The 19,314-nt window shown below is 40.9% G+C and overlaps 2 protein-coding genes across 10 annotated transcripts; one reads left to right on the top strand and one right to left on the bottom strand.

The window, feature by feature from the left end:
• Positions 1–1,139: 1,139 nt before the first annotated feature.
• Positions 1,140–13,357, bottom strand: LOC6583925 (putative leucine-rich repeat-containing protein DDB_G0290503). Of its 8 annotated transcripts, XM_044011094.1 has the most exons (14): positions 13,055–13,356; positions 12,826–12,951; positions 12,568–12,742; positions 11,969–12,510; positions 11,811–11,898; positions 11,638–11,744; positions 11,440–11,547; positions 9,752–10,835; positions 6,303–9,688; positions 4,540–4,635; positions 3,990–4,288; positions 3,818–3,917; positions 3,375–3,686; positions 1,140–3,213 (listed from the first exon to the last, which is right to left on the bottom strand). In XM_044011094.1, the coding sequence occupies exons 2-14, from the start codon at positions 12,862–12,864 to the stop codon at positions 1,819–1,821; spliced, it is 7,731 nt and encodes a 2,576-aa protein (XP_043867029.1). In that variant the 5' UTR covers positions 12,865–12,951; positions 13,055–13,356; the 3' UTR covers positions 1,140–1,818. The 8 variants fall into 8 exon arrangements, with proteins under 8 accessions (XP_043867029.1, XP_043867026.1, XP_043867027.1 ...); XM_044011091.1 differs by having other exon boundaries at positions 6,303–10,835; positions 13,055–13,357; XM_044011092.1 differs by having other exon boundaries at positions 6,303–10,835; positions 12,826–12,865; positions 13,055–13,357.
• Positions 13,358–14,052: 695 nt separating this feature from the next.
• Positions 14,053–18,471, top strand: LOC6583924. 2 transcript variants are annotated; one of them, XM_015161361.3, is made up of 4 exons: positions 14,053–14,140; positions 16,966–17,017; positions 17,558–17,700; positions 17,789–18,471. In XM_015161361.3, exons 3-4 carry the CDS (start codon positions 17,566–17,568, stop codon positions 18,212–18,214), a joined length of 561 nt encoding a protein of 186 aa, XP_015016847.1. In that variant the 5' UTR covers positions 14,053–14,140; positions 16,966–17,017; positions 17,558–17,565; the 3' UTR covers positions 18,215–18,471. The 2 variants fall into 2 exon arrangements, with proteins under 2 accessions (XP_015016847.1, XP_002009584.2); XM_002009548.4 differs by lacking the exon at positions 14,053–14,140 and adding an exon at positions 15,219–15,738.
• The last annotated feature ends 843 nt before the right edge of the window (positions 18,472–19,314 follow it).

Below are 19,314 nucleotides of genomic sequence, written 5' to 3'. Positions count from 1 at the left end.
GATACACTCAATCCGTTCTACTATATATGTACATATATATTTCTCCTAAAAATATATCACATTGAATTGGATTGTAAACTGAAACGCAGTTTGCTAATCAGGCTACGGATATTCCGCATAAATGCATATGCATGTGGTCTATTAGGCGATCTATTATGACGCCTGCTGCCAATGGGAAAATGGAAATCGCGAAGACGACGCAATATCTGGGAGCTCAGAGCTCCGTGCAAACAAACAGTTTACGGCTAGTTATTACGGCAAAAAAAAAAACGAAAGAGAGCGAGAGAGCCAGCCAGACAGAGAGAGAGAGAGAGGGAGAGCGAGAGAGAGAGAGTAGCCGACCTGGACCGCTATTCCGGTCAGGTTTGTAACTTACATACATTTTACATAAATTTGTTGTTGTTGTTGCTGGTGCTGCTGCTGCGCGCACTTGGCTTAGTCACAGTTACTATCCACTATATTTAACCATATGCTAAATTATGTCAGCGGGCCAGATGAGAAGGCCCAAGACCAAATACTGGTTCGATTGATTCCGCTCTGAGCGAGCCTCCTGCTTACCTTCCTCTGCGAAAAAATAAAAAAAAAACGAAACTCGTTTCATTTGCGGTGTCCTAAAAAGTATTCATTCAATGCCCCACCTCACAGCAAAAGTGCAAATGCCAATGGTACTGATCGGATTAATTTATCATTTATGTCTACACAATAGCTTCGAAAACATCACATAACTGTCAAATAAATTTGATTAGTTTATTAACTAAATATGCTAATGTCTAATCGAAAATGTCTCGAAATGATTAAGTCGCATCATTCATTCCACTGGAATATTCTTAAATGGAGTATCCATAACTGGAGTATCCAATAACCCTTCAATCTCTCGCCTAAATTCAGCTTGAAGTGTTGCTGGTGCCCGCTGGAGGTAAGACAAGGCTTGGAAATGTTTCAGTACAATAGAATATACGATAAGTGTTGGAATTCGAGGCGTTAAGTGTCTAGTTTTTGTATATCTCTAGTTCTTACATAAAAATATATATGTAATAATATTAATATATATATATACATATATATGCAAATATATTTATATTTATATATATATATATTTAAACTGGTATTTAAATGTATATTAATATGAGCTACTGATATTTATTTCTGGTATCTGGTGATCTCAAACCATTTATTGTTGCATAAAAAGATCTATTCAAATTTCGCCTTAACGCATCATTCGTTTCGGCTAACATACAAATATCCACACATATATATATACACATGAATGTATATCAATGTGCACGGCAAATATATTGTTTATCATAGAGTTCATTAACATATTTTTGTTCATATACAATACAATATATAAAGTGAGCGAGTACTCTTAACATAGAACGTGTTAGTTTTTTGACTTTGATAGACAAACAAAAATATATATGCATATTATATTGAGATTGGAATTATTCGACTTATTTTTTTACAAAGAATTAACTTAAGCTGAGAGAGAGAGAGAGAGAGAAAAGATTTCAGCAGCACGTTTCACTCGGCTGGCAATTAACATTTAACTGTACAAAAGAAGGATGGCCGCGGCAGGATCAGTTCATCTGATATCTATATGGTATATTGCAGTTAAACACATCTACTTGCGTTTGAACATGTTGCTGAGCCGTCGCTTCGGTGGCGAGTTCTGCAAAGGAACAACGGAAGTTTCTCATATTAAACAAATTTCGATTGCAATCTTGATTATTGACATAAAATCGCCTGCTGTAAATCGCCTGTTGTGTGCCGCCTGCCGAATGCCGCCTGCTGCCTGCTGCCTGCCGCATCCTCAATTTGCTAGAGAAGCAACAGCATCAAGCCCACGACAGCTGTGGCCGTGAGGTAGCTACAGAACGGCATGAGAAATATGAACAAGACAATGCCAAGACTCAGGGATTTGGTGAGGCCCATGCGATGCCGCCGGCGTTGCCAGAGACGCATCAGTATATTGCCACGCCTGCGATGGGGTAAGTGTCGCGATTCGCTCAGCCGGTCCATGGTGGTCACGTTTATCTGGGGCAAGCGATGCGTACGAATGTGACTCAGCGAGTACGTCGTCCACGATTGCAGCGACGAGCAGTTGGTGTTGCAGCTGGCGTTCGAGGTGTTCTCTGTAGCGTTAGACGCGCTGTGCGGCTGCCTCTGCGGCACAGTCTCTATTAATTCATAGCTATATTGCAGCGGCTGCAGATCAAATGGCGCCGTCGAGGCTGTCTGGCGGCACAGCTCTTCGAAATGGATATCGTGGCTGAGATTGTTAACGGCAGCGATGCTAGCGCCGTCACTCAGCCATGCGCAAACGTGATCCTCCTCGAATTGCTGTAGCGCAGCCAAGTTGGAGTCGCGGTCGCAGTCGTATTTGGCGACCAGCGCCTTCAACAAAGCTGGCTGCTCCTCGTCATCCCAATGGGAATGTGAGTTGCTCATAGCTGCCCGATCCACACAATAAGTGGCCGCCTCAAGATCACTGCTGTGCTCCAGCTTGGACTCCGCCTTGATGTCCAGGCAATTCCAAGTCTTCTTATCCAATAGCATCGTGGCACCCATGGCCATCAGCGAGCCATTATTGCGGTTGAGCACGCAGTAATTGTTGTTCTCATTCGGCTTAGATAGGGCATACGTTCCATTGGCAAGCTTCAAAGATTCTTTGGTATCTTGTTCTTCTTCTTCTTCTTGTTCTTCTGGAGGATCTTCATCAGAATCGAGCAGCTGCCTGCCTCGATCGAACCATCCAATGCGTTGATCCTTAATCTTGCTTCGCTGCTGCATGCGCTTGTGACTCATCTGCGCCGTCGACGACAATCTAGCACGGGATCTGCCTCTGTTGCCGTACAAGTGAATGGATTTGCGCGAAATGGATTTGCGTCGGCGTCCACTTGAGACACTTTGGGTGGCGGATGTTAGACTACTGCTCGAGCTGATTGTTATTAAACGACGGCGACAGATGCTCGGCCTACCGCTCTGATCATTCGACGCCACCAAGGGCAGAGCATCGTTCAAGTGCGGTGTGACTTCCTGCTCTTGCTTTATCAGCTCCTGGCCATCGGCTGGCCCATCACAGTGGACAATTAGCTGCTGCCGCTGATCATAGAAGGAGCGGCTGCTGCGCGGCGTCGATGTACAAAACGCTGTTTGCAATTGACGGCGATGCATAATGCCCTTTAACAGGCTCTCTTTACGGTGACGCCGCCTCTGTGAAGGAGCATATTATTCTTTTAATGGGCCGTGGCGGCATCAACCACACAAAAGCACGAGGACGTTTATAGGGGGCACGACAACAGGCAGTAAACACAGGCTAAAACACAAGAGGAGACGACAGAAACACACAGATGCTCTTTGCTTGCTTTTCTTACCTCGTCCCGTGGCAGACATTGTCCTCCTCCTCCGCCGCCGCCGCCGCCGCCGTTGCCAATGCTGAAGCGAGATGCGAAGATCTTAAAGCGGGCCGGAGTCTTGGCCGTACCACTATTATCACAAGTCTCACGCAGTATTTCTCGCGGCGGCTCCGAGCCGCCAAACGACAGACGGCCGCCATTTTTGCTGGGCGTCGGCGGACCCGGACGCTTATAGTGTGTGCCCATAGACTTCTTGCGCATACCAGCACCGTGGCCATCTGTGGTGCTCAGCAGCGCACTCATGCTGTCGTCCAGGCTGTGTGGCCCATCCTGCCAAAGATGAGTTACATTAAAACACATTAAAGCCATTGGCCATTATTAGAGATGCAACCAACCAAGCGAAAAGCCTCAGCCCTCAAACACTCCCTTCATCTTGATCGCTATGGTTTTTGAATGCTTACTTTAATATCGTCCTCCTGGGCGCCCAGGTCATACTGCGCCGCATAAGCGCTCTTCAAATGCGGCGGCTGCAGCGAGTTCCGATACTGCAGCTCTTCGGCCCTTTGTTTAGCAAAAAAAAAAAAAGGAAATATATTAAAAATTAAATAACACTTATGTGAACGATGGACGTACGTCATATTGGGAACGGTGCCCAGCTTGAGATCCGTCAGGTAGGTGTTATTGAAGACCTCGCCCTCTTCGTCCTCCATGGCCAGATTGCTGCCCAGATTGGCGGATGGTGCACTTGGCCGCTTGAACGGCTGCCAGTCCTCTACAGCGGGCAGAGATGACATTGTCGGCAGCTCCGCCTCCTGCAGGTGCCGCAGCTGCGTACTGACAATCGCATGTTTCTTTTGCTCCTCCAAAAGCTTCTCATTCAGCCGCACAATCTGAGCAGATAGCTTTCGTATATGCTCCTCATACTTGGCGACCTATAATGTGTGAACATGAAAAGTATTTGGATTTAGTGGATTCACGACAGTTCGATTATATAGAGAAATGGAATGATATATCGTTAAATCGCGACGTTCATAGACATGCTTCGACCAACCCCTCCTTCTTTCAACTTAGTCTTAAGCCCAGAAATTCGGATAGTGCACAATGAAATAGTTTCCATTGCAGACATGATGATTACTATTATCACAGTCAGTCACTCATAATTCTAGCAGTTATGCCAACTCACCTGAGCATGCAGCTTTTCCAGTTCAGCCTTGTGGTTAGCCGCCTCGCGCTCCTGTTTCTCCTTGATACGGCTCACCTCCGCCGTGTACAATGTGCGCTATAGTTGTCAGATTATGTGGTTTTTAGGGTAAGTGGCGAGTGGTACGTGTGAGTAGTACGTGAGAGTGGTGAGTTAATGGGTGAGTAGAGTTGTATGTGAAAGTACAGGGAGGTAAGTGGTGATTGGTGAGTAAAAGCACAAGGGAGTGGTGAGTGATAAGAGTGAGTGGTGAGTGGGTGAGGAGGTTAAGTAAAACCAAAAGGGAAAATAGGATATCGAAAGCAAACGAAAAAAAGACAAATTTATATATATATATATATAATACATTTATGATTAGCTTTTCACTATGATGTCGTTACTTTTTGTATATTTTGTTCACTCTTTATTAGAATTGTTGGAATTCAGTCACAGAACACTTATTAAAGCTAATTTCATTTACAAACATTTAAAGAAAGTTTCGGACGTTTTTCAACTCAAAATTCACGCGGACTTTTAAATACTAGACTAATATCAACATTATTGGCCTGAAGAATTATATATGTTATGCCTAAGACAACGATCAACATCATCACTAGTCTTAAACAGATGTTTTCTTTATGCTCTTTGCATTTTTGTATTTGATAGCATTTGCCTGCTTTACGACGCTGATTCAAATTGTATTATGAATGTGTGTATGCAAAGTGTTTAGTGATAAGTGATAAGAGTAGGTATTGTAGTTGGTGGAGTAGAGAAAGAGAAGAGGAAACAAAGAAAATGCAATTTAATTTACAATGTGATTGACAATCTAGTTAATCTACTTGTTTGTGAATCGTTTGTATGCGTAACTACAATGGCGGGTTTAAGCAACAGCTGGTCGAATCGCCTCTCCTCTGATGATTGATTGCTAGAACGTCTTAATCAGTCCCAACCAACAACAAACAAATAAACAAATAACATAACAAGACAGAACAGGACAGACACAACTACGAAAGAGCAAACATAGATGATGTCCCTCTTAAAGAACCAATATTACATTTCAACATCTACAATACTGAATTCAAATGAGCTCTCACATGACGCTGACTACAACTGAAATTAGTTCAGACAAGGCAGCTCGAGTCGAGAGTGCCCGACTAGGGAATATCCTGAGCCATTGAAAACCCCAAATTCACTTCAAGAAACTACCCTTAGCGGCTAATTCAAATTCTGAATTATAAAGTAGATAAAGTAGAGTGAGATTGAGGATGGGAAAACGAAATATATATATACTCTATAAAAGGAGGATCTACCACGCCGCCTACTACCTTCCAATGGGTTTGGAGTATATATACACAGACAGATCGTATCATCTGTTAAATTTGCTGCAGACTAGATGATTTTTTCTATATACATTTATGATCCACTAATATATATCATATTAAAATCGTTTAGACATTAGAAATTTAGCTTTTTGGGTTGTTCACAGGAAAAATGCACAAACTGAAGTCATTAAGTTTAGGCATTTGTTATAAACTTTGATACTGAAAAGCTTCAGATATTAATCGCAAAATTAGCTCAAAAAACATCTAAATGATATATAATATTTGTTTTAGAACAGCGTCATATGGAGCTAATGAGTTATTGTGAGAACGAGAGAACGAATTGTATTAGAGCGCAAAAATAGTTAAGGCCAGCACAAATCAGACAACAAGAAGCATACGAGTACAATATGTTTATAAACTAGAACAAGTCGGGCGTTTACTTACCATTTTCGACTTCATTTTTTCCAGTTTGCCCTCCATCTCTAGACGGTGATCCTTCAACCGTTGCTCACAGCGAGACATCTCTTCCTTGGTTTCACGATACTTTGCCTGCAATATCTGGCAATCGAGGTCGCGCTGAATGAGGCTGTCTCGCTGCTGTTTCAATTGCAGCTGTGTTTCCTGCAATTCGCTGAAGCGCTCCATAGTCTGCATCTCAGTTGCCTTTATTAGCTGTTCATGGGCGCTACGGATCTCAGCTAGTTCAGCATTGCACTTTTCCAGTTCCTCATTCAGAATGTTCTGCTTACGCTTCAGAATTAATTCACGTTCCTTGCTCTTGTTGCGCTCCGCTTCAAGTTCAGTCAACTTATTATTTAGTTCAGACGTTAGGGACTCGTGCTTCTTCTTCATTGCTTCTAGCTCCTGGTGAGCTGCCAATAGTTCTGACTGCAGCTGCTCCAGATTTGAGCGGTCTTGCTCCGACTGCTCAGCACTGGCAGCGGCATTATTTTCATGGGCTATAATTAGGTCACGCATTGCGTCTTTGGACTGCTGCAGCTGGTCTTTCAACTCTGATAGCTGTTTCTTCTGCTGCACTATTTCAGAATTGAGTCCACCAATTTCATGGACCAGTTTCACCTTCTCATTCTCTGTCTTTTTCGCCTGATGCTCCAGATCGCGAATAATATTGTGAGCTTTCTTCGACTCTCTCTCATACTTCATTAGTTGATCACGATATGCATCGCGTTCTGACTCTGCCTCAACGCGTAGCTGCTCTAAGGTGGCCTGCTTCTCCTCCGAACGGTTCGCACGCTCCTTTGTCTTGCGCAAGTCCATCTGGAGACTCTCCTTTTCGTTTTGTAATGCAGTGATTAGCTCTGCCTGTTCGGTCTGCTTTGCCTTGGACTGAGCCATTTCCCGTTGTGTTTTGGATAATACCGCTTGTTGTTCGCCCAGTTTAATGGAAATTTTCTCCAATCGCTTGGTGCTCGAGTCCAGCTGTGTTTTGGTCTTCTCCAATTCGTCCTCTCTCTTACAGATCAAGCACTGAACATCTGCCAACTGCTTTTCGATGATGCGCTTCTGTTCTATCTGCTGTATTTTCTCCTGTTCCAGGTTCAAATTCTTGTGCTGCTCGCTCTTTAATAAATCCTCTAAATCATGAACCTCTGTTGCAGCTAAATCTTTTTCCAACACCTTCTGCAAAGCCAGCTCCAACTTTTGTTGAGCAGACTCTAGTTTTTGCTCTGACTGTTCAAGTTCGCCTTTTGTCTTCTCCAACTGCATAGATTTGGCCATGATATCTTTTTGAAGTGTTTTGATCGTAGCCTCGCCCATCTGAAGGAGCCGCGTTTTCTCCGCAAGGTCCCGTTGCAGCTCGTTATTTATCTTCTCCAAGTTCTCGGATTTAGCTACAAGCTCTTTTTGAAGCGTCTGGATGGTAGACTCGCCCATTTGAAGGACCTCCGTTTTCTCCGCAAGCACCCGTTCCAGCTCGCTTCTTGATTTCTCAAACAGCTGTGTTTTTTCCTTGATCTCTTTTTGAAGCGTCTCGATCTTAGACTCGCCCATCTGAACGATCTTCGTTTTTTCCGCAAGCTCCCGTTCCAAGTCGTTTCTTGATTTCTCAAACTGCTGGGATTTTACCATGATCTCTTTTTGAAGTGTCTTGATCGTCGACTCGCCCATTTCAATTAGCCTCGTTTTCTCCCTAAGCTCTCGTTCCAACTCGCTTTTTGACTTCTCAAACTGTTGAGATTTTTCCATGAGCTCCTTTTGAAGCTTCTGAACCGTAGACTCGCTCATCTGAACGAGCTTAGTTTGCTCCGCAAGTTCCTGTTCCAAGTTGTCTTTTAGCTTCCCAAACTGCTTAGTTTTGGCCATGATCTCTTTTTGAAGCCCCTGGATTGTAGATTCGCCCATCTGAACGATCTTCGTTTTCTCCGCAAGCTCCTGTTCCAATTTTGCTTGCATTTTATTGGCAGCCCTCAGTCCATCTTTAATGCCAGCCAACTCCTGAGACTCGGTCTCAGCATGATTTCCATTTTGTACCGTTGCTGCTTCAGTTTTAATATTAATGTGAAACTTGTGCTCAATGCTGCCCTTTGAGTCCCCATTTGTATTGCTAACGTCATTCTTATGAGCAGTTTTTAAATCCTTTTGGATTCGCAGCTCTTCGCCAATATTTTTGCATTCTACCTCTTTCATTGCCAGCTCTTTCGTAACATTATCACATTGCATTTCCAATTGACCTAGTTTGCCTGTCAGCCTTAGAATAGTCTCGTTGTGCTGCCTTTGCATTGTGTTTTGTTCCTGTTTCCTTTCTTCTTCGGACTGCACTGCATTGCGTTCTAGAACCTTACATTTCTCGTTCAATCGCTCATATTTCATCACAAGCTGTTTGAGCTGATTGTGCAAGAATTTAAGCTTCATGGGCAACGCTTCTGTGTTAACCTCCTCAATTGCTGGCTTCAAATATGGATTCATGGTGTCCAAGATGCAATCAGAGATGTTGCTTACGACCGTGAGTTCTTCAGATTGCTGCAACATCTCGGATTCCTTCTGCTTCAGCTGGTTCTCCATTCGCTCTACCCAATCTATCAAAATCTTCTCGACTTCTTCCATGCCTTTTTCCGAGGTTGCCTCCAGATTAAATCGAGCGCATATTGTTTGGATGAAGCTCTGCAACTGCTGTTGATTATTGCTTAGTGCCTGCTGAGCCTCGTTTACCAAAAGCTCACTATCAATTGCAGCCTCATTATCATTCAGCAGCTTCTGAGTCTCGATTATCCGCTTCTGGTAATCAGCCATCTGCTGCTGATAGTCACTTAGCTGCTTTAGAGTTGCCTTTAGCTGTTGATTAGTAGACTGTAGCTGTTCTTTACTACCATTCAGCTGCTTCTCAGTTTCTTTCAGCTCCTCTTTGCTATTATCCAGCTTCTTCTGAGTTTCGTTAAGCTTCTGCTGATATTCAATTAGCTGTTGCTGGTAGCTATCAATTTGCTGCTGGTAGTCGTCTACATGTTGCAGACTAAGATTTATCTGCTCCTGTGGCTCTAGCAGATCATCTTCGTCTAGCGGCTCCTGTTGCTCCTGCTCCTCCTCCTCCTGCTCAGCAGCAATTCTTTCTTCCTGAGCATGATTAAACTCATCCAAAGTATCTTTAAGCTTCTGTTGATATTCGTTAAGCTGCTCTTGAATATCATTCAGCTTCAGATGAGCCGCTTGAATCTGGCCGTTCGTATCGTTTAGCTGCAGTTGGTATTCACTAATATGCTTCTGGTTCATAAATATTTGCTTTTCCTGATCAGCAATTATTTCTTCCTTAGACAAAATACGCATTTCAAGATCTTGCAGTTCTTGACTACGAGCCAATGGGTCTTGATTTTCTGTAATGAACCGATTTTGTAGCAACATACGATTTATACCACAAATCTTAATTAATTCCCTACCAATTTTCGTTAGCTTAGCATCCTTCATTTGAAGCTGTTCTTTGACCCGTTCTGGAATCGTCTGGACGGCAATGTCACACTGCTGAACACTTTCTGGAGTTTCTTTATTGGTCTGGACGGCAATGTCAGACTGCTCAACATCTACAGGAGGAGTTAACTGACTCTCTTCTTTAATGGTCTGGACGGCTATGTCACACTGCTCAACATCTACTGGTGGAGTGAACCGAATCTCTTCTTTAATGGTCTGGACGGCTATGTCACACTGTACAACATCTACTGGTGGAGTTAACTGACTCTCTTCTTTAATGGTCTGGACGGCTATGTCACACTGTACAACATCTACTGGTGGAGTTGACTGACTCTCTTCCTTAAATGTCTGGACGGCAACGTCACACTGCTCAACGTCTACTGGTGGAGTTAGCATACTCAGTTCTTTAATTGTCTGGACGGCAATGTCACACTGCTCAACATCAACTGTTGGAGTTAACTGACTCTGTTCCAAGGCCTCCTCCAACTTGTTGGCTGTGCCCTCTTCATCCGGTTTGTTTTGCGACCCGGACGCTTTCATCTGAGCCTGCAGTTCCTTCACACGTTTCTGTTCTCTCTTGTAGCGGACGGATATATCGGCCAAGCTACGCTCTACCAGGCCCAATATCTGTGAGTGATCAGGCGACAAAGTTATTTCTGGTTGATAAGGCTGTACAATCATTAACAATTCATGCAGAATGCTCTTCTTTTCTCTAACAATGGCGTCCAGTTGATCGCGCAGATCATCGTTTTCGAGCTCTTTCTCGCGCAACTGCTTGTCAATTACGGAACTAGCTAAAGTTTCCGGTGTAGTATTCATACTAGCCGTCGATTGACTTGTATCGAGCAAATCCGACGAAGCGTTGAGGACCTCACGGCCATTATGCAACTCGGTGCGAGCCTCCTGCAGGCATCGCTCCACCTCCAGTTTGTCACGCAACAGACTAGAGATTTCAGCGTCCTTGGTTGTCAACGACTGAGTAGCAGCAGCCAGTCGGAGTTCCAGATTTTCTACCTTTTCAAGACAATCGTAAAGCTGTTCCTCACAGGATTTGTGCTGAGAATTAAATAAATCGGTTTGGTGAAATTTTAAACACTTTCTAAAAAATCTAAAATCCACGAATGGAAAACATTGATTTCACATTTAAGTTGCCCTAAACATAGCATACATTTTTATTGAAACTAACTTGGGTGCCTTTTTATGTGCTCTGGGTTATTATACTTCTACAATAAGACAGACGGAAGGAATCATATGTCAACTAATAGAATAGATGTGAATATTCCTAGACTATATGCAGCTGACTATGACTGAATGAAGGTCTCTATGTAAGAAATTAGTCAATAATTTATACAAAATAAAAAAAAACTTTATCTTTATAGTAAGATTTGGTAAATATTTGTGTCTGCTAGCCTCTAGCGCTGCATAAATTTAAATTCATTTACATGGAAAATCATAAATTTAATCTATGCATATTTAATCTATGTGAATAATCGCAATACAATGTTTTACTTTCCCTTTATCTATATTCTATTTTCAGACATTTTACCTTTTCTGTATTCTACTTTCTGTCTTTAGAACCTACGTAAACATTTGTACTCTGGATTAAGCGATAAATGTGCGAATGTAATATTATTAGATATAATATAAAGTTGGAACGTACCCTCTCCGCTAATATGTTATAATTATCCTTCAACACCTGCACTTCATCTCTGCTCTGGGCAAGAAAAGCCTCCTTCTTGTTAATCTCTTTGAGCAGCTGTCGTTTTAGCTATTATTGCGGTAGGAAAGAGCAGAATTAATACAAGATTCAGGTATAAGCGGCGTCTACCTGCGCCGCGTTCAGCACTCAATAACATACATTCTCAATTTCGTCGGGTACAATGTTATGTATGAAAGTACGCTCTTCGCTATCATTTTCCAGCGAGGCCGCAAGCTTGGCCAGTTGCTGCTTTTTCACAGTATTCTCTGTGAAGAAATTCAATTGCAATTAAGTTTGTTCATAAAAGTCGAAGATATGTCTTCGGTTCATACCTTTACTAAGCGAAGAGATTAGTTGCTCATTCTCCAAAATCTGGTCTTCTAAAACAGTCTTTTCATAGCGCTCGGTCTCCAGCTGAGCCTGCGAAAGTTATTAAAGAATTAGAATATGGCTGCGAGATTAGATGTTCTTGAGTTGGTAGATTTCTTACCCGCAATCCTAAAACCTCGCGTGTGCGCTGCTCGAGCAGCACTGTTTTTGGTGTCGACGGAGCGTAATTTGGGCTAACATCTAGTAAGCTGCACAGCTCACGTTGCACTGGATGGGGAGTGGCAAAATTCGTGCCCACAGTCGAATCGTTGTCGATTGAAGCCGAATCCTTACTGTTGCCATCGAGCTCAGAGGATTTTAGATCAGCATTATTGTCGAATGTGGCGCCAATAGTTAGGAATGTGAGGCCACGCGACTGCGACTGGGTCGGAGACGATTCTGCACTCTCAACAATTTCACTGATGCCGGCAATGGTCTCGCGCAAGTGAGAGCGATTCATATCTGGATTTTTCATAGCCTGAGTGAAAAATGCCGCCATGTACTGCTGTGTAAGGTCTGGCAGAGTCCTGCAAATATTATGAAAATATTCGCTCGGGCACTGAACGCAAGCGTAGTGCATGAGAAGTGTGTAGACATAGGCATAATCATTTGCCATTATACGGCCATTGCGCTCCAGAAGCGGCTTAAAGTGTGGATACACATCTGAAAACAGAAGTATTCATTATTCACTTTAATAGCGTTTTGAGCATCCGAATGCACCTTTCAAAAATGTCTGCAGTTCTCCCGGAGAAAATGGGGATGGGCTTTTGGGCGACGATGCCGATCGTCCAGATGACTGCCCAACCTGAACATATTGGGTATATTGTTTGAAAAAGTCCTCGATTTCGGAATCTTCAAGACATATAACATTTGTAAGGAAATTGCACTTCTGAACCTAGTATTAAAAGATAGGAACAGAAATTAATGGATGATCGGGCAATCCCTAGCCGGTTTCAGTAACGCCTTTAACAAACTTACCCACTGCAAGAGTAGCGCTTTCCACATACGTAACTCCATACTTAAAGTCAAAACAAAAAAAAAAAAAAACCAAAAAAAAACAAACTAAAGATATACAAATTAAGACTACACGCTAGCGTCAGTTGCCTGCGAAAGAAACAACATTCGTTCACTTTAGTACATGCCACGGCACACAATATGCATCAACATTATCACTATTATAATAAATTGCACTTTTTCTGGAACTTACACGTGTTTCAATCTTCAATCTTGCTTAAATCGACGCTCGTTTGAAACTGTGCAAAACTAATTCCGGACGCTAACAAAATGGGCGCGCTTGTTGCGAATTGCGATACTTTCACTTATCGAATAATTTTGATGGAGTACCGATTACTCATGTTACAACAGGTCCACTGTTGCGAATATTTTGTTATTTTGTGATATTTTGTGAAAATAATATTTTGGAAGAAAATATTTTGAAAAGAAAATATTTTATTTCGAAATATATATATATTTTATAAATGACTGGGAGGTCTGTTTAGTTTGATGTAGTTTTACTTTATGACTAGTTTGTTCCCGTAGACGAAATGAGGTCGACTCGACGAGTGAATTTGTATTCTATGAAGACTTGATTATGATAATTTAGTATGCCAAGTCCCATAGCTTTGAACAGAAACAGAATCGTCAGTATTTATATATTTCTAAATAAAAACAAAAACAAGTCGAATAATATTCGCTTTGGCGGTTGCTTTATGAAATTATCATCTCATATTTGCGCCAATGCTTTACTCATTTTGGCACTGTTGCTTTATTAAACACTTAGACAAATATGCAACAAACTTTATATTGTGGCAAACGAAATGAAATTCTCATGCAAAATCACAAAGATTTAGCTCGAGCCACGAATTAATTTTTATTATTTTTGATACCGGGCCAAACGATAAACACATAACACTTACCGAGACAGACATTGTAGGCTAACAGTGCCAAATTGAGTAAAAAATCGATAGGTACAAAAATGAGCACCATAGCTTGGAAGATTGATGGCTTGATAATCCAACGTAAATTTAAAATGCTGTTATAGCTTCTTTATTTCATAATTTATTATTCTTTTTAATTTTTTATTTAAATATACAAATACATATATAGAGCTACATAAACATTTAAATAGAATTTATAAGATTCTATAGCATCGACTATATTGTCTAACTTACGTAATTTCTACATTTTTTTCAATATCACAATGATGGCTTAAGATCTGGCATTAAATATTTCAAGTACATATTACGCGAGATTCCACAAATACTCATTTTAAATAGTAACGTCTGCGATTCAGGTACGTAAATATAAACAGATGTACATCATAAATATGCCCTGAAAATTATAAGAATCGGACATGGAAAACAACATTTAATTTATAAATCCAGCGTATGTGCAATTGTTTGTGTGTAAATGAATAGTCTCAAGATACAATGTGTGCAAGAGCTCCACGGCACGAGGCTTTGTTCATCTCCTGCACTGGCACTTCCCAATACAGTTACTATACTTATTAAACGTGTAAGAATGCTCGGCAGTAGACTAGCAGATACTCTGCAATGTCTTCAATTCATGAATCCTCAAAGCTAATTAAATCTCAAGTTTTTATGGTATTCAAACTATGCCAAAAATACCAAATCAAAGTAGTGAATGTTAACGATATTAGGGATTGAAGGACTGGCACGATCTATGGGGAGGGAAAGGATATGCCCATATTGCATTGTCTCTAGCTATTGTTCCAGCTCTAGTCTCTAGGCTCTAGCTTTGTCGTTCATGCGGACAAGCATTGCCAAAGCGCCTCAGTTCTTTGTCCTGCTGGAAAGTATTTGTAAATACATAATTATAAATTTGTCATGTCAGAAAGGCCTCATACCCCGAATTTCTCATTTTCTATTCACGTTACAAAAACTAGCCATTTGGCACGTTTTTCGCGGGGTATCCCCCGACCGGTCAAACACCCCACGGTTTAGTTTGCCGCATAGCTCACGTATGCTGATTTAACTATAATGCCTACCCTATACCACCAGTCATATGCGCCAGAGCTCTGCTGTAGGCCAGAGTGGCATGCCATACACTAAAGTAAACGTATCAAAAATCTGTTCTAAATCTATTGTCTGAACTATGATCATAAACTAAACCGCAAATGGGCGAGAGTGTATTAAGGCTTCGGCTCTCCGAGTGCTCAAACACATTCATGGATATCTGTAGATATATAATATATATATATCATATATACAGACATATACACGTATACATTTGCCATGTGCTCACAAGTTTGATGCATGTAGATATATATACATATACGTACGTACGTATGTATGTACATATATTCACACATATTCCGAATCATTCACTGTAATGTAAATAAACAAACAGTAAATATTGTGTGTGCTGCTGCTGCTGGATTCGATACATACTTAAAAACAAATGCTCGGCCACAAAAATGTTCGAACCGAAATTTCGTGCGGATGGAGAGCCGTAGAGCCGTAGAGCTGTAGAGCCGGAGAGATGAAACTAAAGGCAACAATAACATTAAACGATGTCCGGATCGCTTTGATTTTTCATCAGATCGGTTCAGTTAGCATTTTCGATTGCTCGACGCTCCGGGCCGAATGTAACGCTCTGATTGTGCCGCGCGTTCTTCCATCCAGTTAGCTGGCATCTGCCTTTCCTTAACCAGTGTTCTCAATTAGCCAATTTATGAGCCCAATGGCAACTGGCCATCGCCCCCACTCCCACACAGTGCGCAGCGCCGCAGCAGCTGCGACGCTGGCCATGCAGATCCCCAATATGACGGGTTCGCTGGAGCGTGGCAAAAGCAGGACGAGCATCACGTCCATGTCGGATGATGATATCATACAACAGAACCTCAAGGAAATCCTAGACATCAAATCGCGAGTAAGTGTGAACCAAGGAGTGAGTCAGTGTCCTCTTATCATTATCGGTGCTGTTGCACCTGGCACCAACGAGAAATTCCAACACTGATTCATCCAAAGTTTAAGGGGCTGTCATACGTGTGTGTGTGTGTGTGTGTGTGTGTGTGTGTGTGGACGCAGAGACCATATGAACAGCGCCATCAAAAGTTTCATTCACATATACAATATATATATATATACTTATATATATATGTATATATATATATATATATATATATATATATATATATGTACAAATATATATATGTATATGTATATATGTATGTATATATATCTCTCGATCTGATATGCACGTCTGTATGCATAATACAAATTTGCAGATGCTCAGATCTTGTGCGAACGTGAGATTATAAACAATGTTAGCACACACACATACACACATTCATAAGTATGTCAGTTGGTATGCGTGTATGTATGTATATCGATCCATTCATAGCCCAGAATATTACAGCTTAATATAGGGTTACTCTTCTCTTACAGTTTCAAAGCCACGCCTCTATACATACATATACGTACACATACATATGTATATGTATGCATATTACGTATGAGCTCTACATATATACATATATGTATATGTATATATAGACGTTCTTTTACAATCGTCATTGAAAGTGAAAAGGGTATATACATAAGTCTCGTGCAATGTCTATCCGACTTTAAGCTTGAAATATAATTATTTACTCTATGATTACTCCAGTTGGATCCATTGGCAAATACTCTGAAATCCTGCTCCACTCATTCTACCCTTCATACACTCACCCAACACGTTCTCTGCTTACTGCGCAGTTGACGCAGCGACTGCACTTATAGCATTTACTATAGGAAATCAAGAGCAATTTTTGAATAGCTTTTGTGCCAAGTCTTATGCACTTTATTGTTAATCTTTATATAGTAAATTGATATCTACATTCTATATATGTATTTGCTTTTAAGCTTAAGCCTCTACAATTCGATAAATCTTCTTTCAAGTAGGGAAACTATCCGAAATGGGAAATACTTAAAACATATGGACCTCTGCAAATTTCACAGAAAATAATTATTTTCTTAATATTGTGGCATTCAAACCATTATAGGGCATAACTTAATGGCATTTGTATGAAATAGGTTTGGCTGGTCAAATTTTCACTAAAGAAATCTAAGTATATCATCTATTCAGATAATTATTTAACTACATTTTCCATTGCAGGAGGAACGAAAAGCCAATGGACGACTTGTGGCCGTGATTGTTGCCTTTCTAGGTAAGAAGAACAAGAACAGATATCCCAAAAACCCAATTATATTAAATATATAATTAAATGAAGAATTGCAACTATTATTTTGATAGCTCTGCAAGATATTTATATTTGTATATATTCTTAATTAGGACGACAAGCCTATTCGTTCTAGTCATGTCCGTCCGTCAGTCAGGCGATCTTCTCTGCGCTTCTCACCTAAGCCTAACAGCTTTACATGAATACTTTTTATGCGAAGTATGTAGATTTAAGTATGTAGACTTCATGTCTCTAGGAATAAATGAGCTAGTAGTTCTTATGTGACTAGTAAGAGTATTTCGAGTCCCATTCGAAAAGACAGTTGGATAGGAAGTCGAGTGGACGAATGCAGGACAAACATTCCATTGTAAATCATAAACAAATAAAAATTTTCACATGGATAGGACTAGTTGTTCGTCATTCAGATCAATCAGCAGATTTTCATCAGAAACTCATGCCTCATCAGGACCGTTTTCTCTGCAATTGAATCCATTTAAGTAATTAATTTTTATCACTACTTCTTGACAGTGATCTTCATGGCTGTGTATCATGCCTGGATACGGAAGACAGCTGCTCTGGCTGGGATGCTGGTGCCCGCTGGCATTATGCTGTCCTACGGCGCCTGGGTGGTGGTCCTGGCCAAGCGCGATAAGCACAGGCGCGCCATGTTTGTAGGTGCCACAACTTGTACATTCTAAACTTGAACCTTAAACCTTATATACGCTCTTGTTTCTAAATGGCCGTTCCTTCGCTTCGCAGGAGCGGCATATTGAGGAGGTGGCTCTGAAGAACAAATGCGAGCTGGAGCAGAAGCATTCCCGAACGAAGCAGGCCAAGTCAGGCAATCACAGCGACAGCGGCAGCAGCACTCCCTCTTGCAGTCTGCAGTATTCCAATGAACTAACAACTGGCGGCAAGCATCGCAACAGGCAACGGCGTCACAGACAGCGGCAGCGCGAATGCGAAGTGAACCTGACGGAATTGGGGCTGTCGGCCGACGTCAAGGTGCACCGAATAGAGGCCAAAAGGCCAAGCCTTAGGCAAAAGCTCTTCGGCCAAACAATCGCTCATGTGAAGCTATTGGAGGTGCAGTGCGACAAAGCGGACATGACGAAGCCAGCGGATTCGAAATTGTCCACGGCCCCTAAGTTGGGTGGGAAAAAGGACAATGAGCCAACATCTTGACACAGTGGCAAGTGCCACAAGTGAAACGCATAGTCTCAACACCGCAAGGGTTGACGCTGAAATGGACTAGCAGAGAGCGTCATTCTGGATTTGCCAATTTTAAGATTTACCAACGTCGCGACGTCAACTGAATATTTGTACCGATCAAATAAAAACAATAAGTTCGTTTGACAATGAGACGCGTCGAAATTTAGAAACTGGAAGTTGAGAGTATATTTATAAGTTTTGCGAAATATATTGCATGTATATAAAATACATTACTTGTTGTTTTCCGTTATCAGAAACATTTCAATAATTATATACGATAGTTATTGTCAACATGAGCCATATATCGATAGGAATCTGAGATGATTATCATCGATTGATAGAGCACGCACTAGCATAAATGAATTCAAATAATATCGTGTTTCAATCATTTGAAAAATGCAATACAAAATTAGAGCTTATTTAAATGAATATTTAATTGGTTTGTATTTAAAAAAAAATATATATAAATATTTATATATATATATGCATAAAAATATGTGTTACTGTATTGACAAGAACAATAAAATGTATATAATTAATCAAAAATATATATTAAATGAAAAATTTATTTCAAGTCCTTAATACATAAACCAAACTGGAATTTTTATCATTAGTACCTTGTAATACCAAAGGCACCAATTGCCAGTGCTCAAGTTTTAAAGTTGTCAAAATATTTTAGTAATTCTAATTTCTAATGAATAAATAAACAAATATTTGCTTATGTATGTTATCGATAGTCAGGAAAAATTTGCCGCTCTTTTAAATGAAATTACTCATTTAGTACTGTTCATCGTGGAACATCATATAGTTGAATTTCAAGGAATTACTCATTTGGAACTGTAAGATATTATTTATTTATTAAAAATTTAAATAAACGAGCTATAAAACTTGTTTTCAACAATGCAAGTCGAATGCTCGGACAAAATTAAATAGATTTAATTTGGCCGATTTGAACCTTTACATTATCGACGGGAACTTGGCTAAACAATTAGCGATCTGAGTAGTCGGTTCTCACTTTTACCAAATAGACGTCGTGATAATTGTGTATATTTATTTGTTGTTTTTTTTTTTTT

The sequence above is a fragment of the Drosophila mojavensis genome, unplaced genomic scaffold (genome assembly GCF_018153725.1).
Source record: "Drosophila mojavensis isolate 15081-1352.22 unplaced genomic scaffold, ASM1815372v1 contig_136, whole genome shotgun sequence".
NCBI classification, from domain to species: domain Eukaryota; kingdom Metazoa; phylum Arthropoda; class Insecta; order Diptera; family Drosophilidae; genus Drosophila; species Drosophila mojavensis.
The sequence above is the reverse complement of the archived record's forward strand: the minus strand, read 5'-3'. Positions and strand labels throughout refer to the sequence as shown.